Here is an 8,067-nt window from a genome sequence, read left to right on the forward strand (position 1 = left end):
CCATGACATTCAAGTTGCCTTGGATGAACCTCGTTACTAGTGATATGTCTAGACCTTTTGACCAGGTGAGGAGGTCCCTTGCGATCTCGTGCAACGTCAGAGAGTAGGTCCCTCCTTGCTTGGAGATGTACGCCAAAGCCGTGGTGTTGTCAGAGTTCACCTCCACCACTTTGCCTTGAAGGAGAGACCTGAAGCTTTTCCAGGTCAGACGTACTGCCAGAAGCTCCTTGCAGTTGAAATGCATTGTCCTTTGACTCGAGTTCCATAATCCCGAGCATTCCCGACCGTCTAATGTCGCACCCCAGCCTACGTCCGATGCGTCCGAGAAGAGAACGTGGTTGGGAGTCTGAACAGTTAGGGGAAGACCCTCTCTAAGGTTGATATAGTCCTTTCACCAAGTCAGACAAGACTTTATCTTTCCGGAAACCGGGATCGAGACCGCTTCTAGCGTCTTGTCCTTTTTCCAGTGAAAAGCTAGATGGTATAAAAGAGGACGGAGGTGTAGTCTTCCTAGTGACACAAATTGATCCACGGATGACAGTGTCCCTACCAGACTCATCCACAGCCTGACTGAGCAGCGTTCCTTCTTCAGCATCTTCTGGATGGATAGCAGTGCTGGGGGCTGATCGTCTTGTTCAGCAACGTCCTCATCAGAGGGTTCCTCATCCGAAACTGATGAGGAAACGGCAACGGAGTGGGCAACAACTGACTCGCTGAATCCGGTCGCACTGGTGGATGCGTGACGGAGCCGGACGCAATATCATGGAACTGCTGCACAGTCTGTGAACTGTCAACAACCATGGGTGCGCGAGGAAGTACAGCGTCAACCCGAAACTGTCTAGACCGTCTGGGTTGTGCAGTCAACACCCTACCGGGTTGCTGAGGTTGACGCACTGCGTCACAACAAGTCACCTCTGCTGGTTGTTGAACGTCCTGAACGTCAACAACCACCTCCGAGCATCGCTTAACGTCAACGTGCGACTGGCAACCCACACTGGGTCGCATCGGTGGAGGAACCACCTCAACTGGCAGACGCGAGTAGGTTACCTCAGCGTCAACAGGGCGCACAACCGACCGGTTGGAAGGTTGTTGGCCAGAAGGAGGAACCACCTCAACTGGCAGACGCGAGTAGGTTACCTCAGCGTCAACAGGGCGCACAACCGACCGGTTGGAAGGTTGTTGGCCAGAAGGAGGAACCACCTCAACTGGCAGACGCGAGTAGGTTACCTCAGCGTCAACAGGGCGCACAACCGACCGGTTGGAAGGTTGTTGGCCAGAAGGTTCTTCTCCGCATTTAAGTCCTCTATCAAGGACGCAAGCTTGGACTGCATGGCTTGCGGCAAAGCCCATTTAGGGTCTACGGGAGCAGGTGTGGCAACAGACGGGGTTAGCGACTGAGGCGGAACCGTTTACCATCCCTGAAAGCCTTGTTATGTGTGACATAATAGTACAGCAAAACTTCAAAGGCTTGACAAAAGCTGAGAAGTTGACCTGTAAACAACTTGGAGCGTCTCCTGGATAGGAGCCAGGGCGAGTCTACCAGAATTGAGAAGTCTATCTGGGCAGAGGTATGAACTCCCAAGCCGAGAACTTCTCTCGAGTCATATCAGACTCTCGCTCTATAAGCCAGTTTAAAAGAAGGGAAATCAAAGGCTGTATCCCTAAAAAACTCCTCCTGGTGCAAAAACCAGTCGCCTAGCCAACGTAACGCTCTCTAGGAGAGCGAGAGAGCACTAGCTTAAAAACAACGGCTTCGAAGTAGCTAGGCCTAGTGTAAGTTCTGACGTTTAGGCGAACGAGGAGCAGCAGTTACAAGATCCGGACGAAGTTCCTTAAAAAAAAATCATCATGATTTAATTAAAGTCCATGGGAGGCTAAGCAGCTTAAGGCTCCTCTCCATCTGACAGGGTCCTCAAGGGAATATCAGTAGGAGGGAGAACAGCAACTTCCTCATCCACAGGAACCTTGTCCGATAAAAGCTAGGTTACCTCAGTGAGTCTCTCACTGGTGCATATGTAGCAGACCAGAAGGCAACGTCATGTAACTGCTTGACAGTCTATGAACTGTCAACAACTGAACTGTCAACCACAACAGGTGTGTGAGGACGTACAGTATCCACTCGAGACTGCTTTGACTGTCTAGACTGAGCAGTCAAAACAACTCTAGAATGCGGAAGTTGACGCACCGCGTCAAAACAAAACAACTTAGACTGTTGTTGTACCTGGCGAACGTCAACGGAAGATTCCGTGCGTCGCTGAACGTCAACATGCGGCTGGCAGGGTACACTGGAACGCATGGGTGGCGGGACTCTCTTGGAGTGCGGGAGAAGGTCGCCTCAGCGTCCACAGGACGCACAACCGTGGTTGGTTGTAGGCTAGAGGTTGGTGCAGCGTCAACCTTCTCCGCACGAAAGTCCTGCATCAATGACGTTAACTGAGACTGCATGCTCTGCAGCAAAGACCACTAGGGTCTACAGGAGCAGGTGCGGCAACAGACGGTGTGACTGCCTGATGCGGTACCGCTTTGCCTCTCTTAGGAGGTGGGCAGTCGTCGGAAGACTGCAGCGAGTCCAAACTGACCCAGTGGCTACAACTGGGCCGTTGGACTTGCGCGGAAAGGACCGACTTGCGCTTAATAAGCCGCGAGACCTTGGTCCATGGTTTCTTACGAGAAACCTCTTCCGCAGACGAGGAATAAATGGGCTCTCTCGTCTTAGAGTGGGTGGGGCGATCTTGGGTAGATACGCCCGAAACCACAGAGGGAAAACGTCTGTTCGTTGATCAAGGCCTCTCGAACCCATAAGTCGTTCGACATTACTTCTCCCCTGGGCTTGGGAGCATGCAAGAGGTCCCGGACTAGGTGAACGACAGGCACGAACAGACGAACCCTCGGACGCAACACTGTAACACTTTATCGATTTTCTGTTTTGCACTTATTTCACTGAAATCGAAACTTTTACTGATTTCTACCTGAAACACGCAATTCTACCCTTCATTAAAAGGTAGTAATTGCGAAATCAGTCGTATAATGCAAGCTCATTAATACCAGCAAAAAACAGAAAACATATTTTAAGATAAAAAAATCAGTGGCTGGGAAAGAGACTAAACACTAGTTCATATAACTACGTTTTCAATCTCTCACCGCACATAGCCTGGGGACGAGAATAAAAAACTAAAAACGTTTTATCCTTCCTCCCCGTACAGCGACTAGGGACGAGAGCAACTCGAGAAAAACGTTACCCGCTTGAACGGAACGTTTTCTCTCCTCTCTCTCCCTCCGTCTCTATCTCTCTCTCTCTCTTTCTCTCTTGATTTCGCACCTAAGAGAAGAGCCCAATTATATTTCGTCAAAAAAACATGTTATTTGACTAAAGGAAAAAACTGAAAGGTTTTCCAAATAAAAAGTTCCTTTAATTTAGAATTTAAAACATTTAAGCTAAGAAAGAATGAACAAAACGTCAGAATCGATTTACTCTTACTGCAAAGTGAAACCTTGATACACTCTCTCTCTATCGTAACGATAGAGCGCATGTTGAACGTCCTGAACGTCAACAACTGCGTAGTCTAAAAAACTAAACGTTAGTTCATCTTTGAAAACAGTACGAAGACTATCAAAGAAATTCTTTCATAAAACATTAAATTTTAAAAAGTTTTAAATTCTTTAAAGGCTAAATACGATATAACGGGCTCAACGTTGATTAACTTCGATTCCAAGTAAGGACCGCCTACTATCAGGAAAGGTCGCATATAAACAAAACATAAAAATTTATTTTTATATGTTTATAATAAATGGAAAGTTAATCGAAGAGGCCTAATAAAGGCGGAGAGATATAAAATATATAGATCTATAACGTGTTAAGCAAAATTACTAAAAACCTAAACACACTTCCGTCTAAGGGAAGTGAAAGAGAGTCCATACTCTCCTTGTCACCATAATTAAATCTATCCAAAACGAGTTCAAGTTTTGAGATGAAGATAAAACACCTGCATAGCGAAAGCTCAAAACTAGAAATGTGTACTTCACCAAAATATGTGAAAACCAATCCAGTAAGCAATAGCGAATTTAGTAGGTTCTGCCGGTGGCACGACAGAGAGAAAATTGGTTCTGTGTTTACATTGAGTACTGAGTACCTGCTCGACAGATGGCGCTGTTGATGTACACCCCCTACCTGCATAGCGATCGCTGGCGTATTTTGTACGTAGAGTTTTTCTGTCGGGCAGCAGAGCTGCAGCTTATATAATCACCGGCTAAGTTTAATATTGAAAACTTACCTTATGCTTTGTATGTTTATAATCTTTACATATGAAACACATCAGAGGAGCTGCTTGACATTCTTCTTCAAGACAAACAAATTCAACGGGATGGAAAGAGTGATCCACACATCTAGGTTTCTCACGGGGCTTTTCTTCATATGTAAAGAACGGAAAAAGGAAAATATTCATGAAATGGCACCATAATCAAAACAAAGTAACTTGCGTAACAAAGAACAATCATAACTCTGAAAAAAGGGATTTTGATGAAGGAAAAATCTATTTCTGGGCGAGGAACCTGTGTCGCCCAGTGAAATGCTCCTTAAAGCACCATTTCAAAGGTATAAATACTGCTAAATATACAAGAGAAAAAAGTTGCTAGGAATGCCAGGAATATATCGAGCTCGCTCACCCCTAAAGGGTGTCGGTATTAAAATTGGGGCAAGTGATACCACTACCAGAGGTTCCTTTCCAATTAGACTTCTCCCTAAAAAAAATTTCACATTATCACAGACTACAATCTAAATAATCAAACATTTCACTGCAATTGGCTAAAACCAATTTGGTAAACCACTGATCTGTTGCCAAAACTCTTTCCAAATAAAGATTTCTACGGAAATTTAGGAAAGCAGGCACACTCCTAAAATTAACTCTTTTTGCCAGTTTTGTCTCTGGATATCAACTATGGGGAGAGACCGAGTTATTTCTTCATGTTTCCTTCCCTTCATGATGAGAGTTTTGCTATAACAGAATAGGACTGTTTTGATGATATTTTTATGTGAATGATCAAGGCCCAGATAAAGGAATATTAATATGCCCTCTGAGATGACCATCTTAGAGCAAATGTCAAGTTCCCCAACTACTATGGTCAATTTCTTTTAGTGAGGCAGCTTTGCACCAACTCGCAGAGGTGCCCTTTTAGCTCGGAAAAGTTTCCTGATCGCTAACTGGTTGGACAAGATAATTCTAACCAATCAGATAGCAGGAAACTTTTCCGAGCTAAAGGGGCACAGCTGCGAGTCAGTGCAAATGCGCCTCATTAAAAGAAATTGACTATAGTTTGACTGTTACAATATCTAAGAATAAAAAACATACCAGATAAAGGGATGCGCTTGTGTTTATGAAGAGTTCTAGTTGCGTGAGTGCGTTCTGAGCAGTCTAAGCACAGATGAGATGCACAAACTGTACAATACAAAACAGCAAGGTGATCTTCATCCTCATCGCATGAAATTCCAAGCTGAAAATAATATGCAGTTACTGTATATTCATTCCTAAAATTCAATGTATATACAGTTATGTTATGTATAAGCACATTAAACAGATCACAGAATTATATAGTAATATTTAGTTAGTTTTATCTACTCAGCAGTTCCTTAAGTATAATTTCCCTAAAAAGATTCGATAAAAAGTTGAAAATCCCATTTCAGTTGTATCTCAAACTCCTCGATTAAATTATTTTCATAGTCAATATGATCTTTGTGGCATAATTCAGGATTCATGTGTGAGAGAGAGAGAGAGAGAGAGAGAGAGAGAGAGAGAGAGAGAGAGAGAGAGAGAGAGAGAGAGAGAGAGAGAGAGAGAGAGAGAAAATCATTGCTATTTAACTGAATAAATGGTCATTCAACTACTAGCTGCATCTATTTACTGTACTATTTTGGAAATTTATATCATTTTTCCTCTCTCCTCTTATAGTCTACTTGGTTCTTCAATTCTAGAAGACAAGCTGAACGCAAGAAATTGAAATGGTAAGCAAACTTATGCCGTGTTACGGCTTTTGATATTAATAGCAATGGGCAAACAAGAAGCATGAGAAAGCTACACATGACAAAGAAGAAAAAGAGCAACTCAAATAGGCAAAACAAAAGTAAGATAGCCACCAAACTTCGCATACCAACTCTAGAGTGAAGAGTTATATAAATTCCTTCCTAATTCATTATTCAATTGCTGTTTTAGCAGAAAGTCTTATTTTCTAAAAGCTAATTTATTGTCTGTTTAAATAGTACCTCTACTTACTTCTCTCTGCTTAATTAACACTTCTGGTAGAAGAACTGCATCTGAGCGAGATGAAGACAGTTTTTCTAAAAGTTCTAGAAGAGCAAAATTTTTCTTTAAACCCCAAACTCCTGATGCACCTAAAATTAAAAAATTATAAATTATTTTAACATATAATCAACAAGGGTTACAGGACTGCAGTATACAAAATTACACTAAATTTAAAATTGTACAATAGAACACACAATCTTGAAGTTTTATGTAATGATTTCACAATATTACCTTGTACTTGTAAATAATTTAGTTTAACTGTACACTAAGATCTTCATTTTCCTTATTTTATTTTTTATATAGTTGCAATATTGGAATTTCAAATACGACAGAAAGATATGGTCTTAAATGTCTGTAAGTGCTAAGCTGTCATAAACCACAGGGGGAGAGGGAACTTATCTAGGAGCACTGGCACTGCAGGCTCCTTAACTAGAAGGAACACAAAGACACAAAAGATAGCATACCAAATATACCCAAAGAGGACCACAAACTCTTAAGTTTTATCCCTTCATTACAGTTCTCTTACAAGAGGTAATGCCGTGCATCTGTGACATACAAGGGTTATGCAAACACTCAGGGAATGCTCCTCTCTCATTTGGGACTAACCAGCCCCAGAGCAATCGTCACATTACATGTACAGTAAATCCACTCCTCCGTGTGTACTGGCACAGAGGTCTAGGGATTGAGGAGCCAACGGGAGAGAGCCTGCCGTAGTAGTAAAGGAAGGTGAGAGGAAGAAAGCAAAGAGCTTTCACAGCTACAGTATATCCCAAAAAATGACTGCGAACTCTTCTTAAGCTCCTTTTTCTTCCTGAAATTACTCTACTAAGAAGGAAACCAGGCACAACAATAATAATATGCATTCCTGAGGTTTTCCCAACTCCTACTACTAAGAAGACCATGCACAACACTCAGGACTGGGATTCCAGCAAACAAAAGTAATCAATGTAAGTCCATATTATGATCCCTAGCAAGGCACTTCAGCATCTCCATTTAACCTTTCATTTCCATAAAACACAAAGAGGAACACACAAACACAATACTTCACCCAAGTATAAAGGAAAGCAGATAAAGAGATAACCACCAGCAAGAAAAATGTAGGGCGGAAGGTCCGGTGAACACAACAGCCAATTTGAAAGTGATCTTTCTCAGAAGGCAACCCTACTCATTCCAACATCTTGAAACTTTCATTCAAAATCTATCGGCAACTAGCTTCACATCAAAAGTAATCCATGGTAAAAGGACGAAAGTTTCTTACCAATACGGAAAAATTGTAGATGCGAAACATGATACATAGATGCCAATCACTTAACCAAGGCCAACTATATAGTACAGCATATAGATTTATGCACTATAGTCCAATAATAACCTATACAGCACTGTATAGTACTTAAATATCAAGGAAAAATACAATAAAAAATAAAATTTATAGCAAAACTACATACCAACTGGAGTCGGTTGTCTATCAAACGGACAATGAATATTATTATCGAGAGTTGGAAGGCGAAGAAGACATGCGTGGCAGAGGGTATGTCCGCAGAACAACAGACGTGGGACTTTATCACCTCCAAGACTAAAACCATCTTCACAAACACGGCATTCTAACTGAAAGATGAAAAAAACAATTCAATTACTAAAACTCCAGCAAATTTTGTAATATAAAGAAGTTTAATCATCTGTAAAACATAATCAATATATAAACATCGCAGTACTGTACTGATTTTTATCAATAAGTTCAAAATACTATATATGTTTAGGTAAATGACTTTGTAAA

General features: G+C 41.9%; 1 protein-coding gene across 1 annotated transcript in view; it reads right to left on the reverse strand.

Annotated features, from left to right (window-relative positions):
- LOC137649926 (E3 ubiquitin-protein ligase TRIM23-like) overlaps window positions 1-8,067 on the reverse strand; it is a 43,348-nt gene that overhangs the window by 33,804 nt on the left and 1,477 nt on the right. The window contains exons 2-5 of the mRNA XM_068382870.1: window positions 7,739-7,898; window positions 6,264-6,382; window positions 5,346-5,487; window positions 4,272-4,405 (exon numbers count right to left, since the gene is read on the reverse strand). Of these exons, the coding sequence (XP_068238971.1) occupies window positions 4,272-4,405; window positions 5,346-5,487; window positions 6,264-6,382; window positions 7,739-7,898 (555 nt within the window). The remainder of the gene's footprint in view (window positions 1-4,271; window positions 4,406-5,345; window positions 5,488-6,263; window positions 6,383-7,738; window positions 7,899-8,067) is intronic.

The sequence above is a fragment of the Palaemon carinicauda genome, chromosome 11 (genome assembly GCF_036898095.1).
Source record: "Palaemon carinicauda isolate YSFRI2023 chromosome 11, ASM3689809v2, whole genome shotgun sequence".
Lineage (NCBI taxonomy): Eukaryota > Metazoa > Arthropoda > Malacostraca > Decapoda > Palaemonidae > Palaemon > Palaemon carinicauda.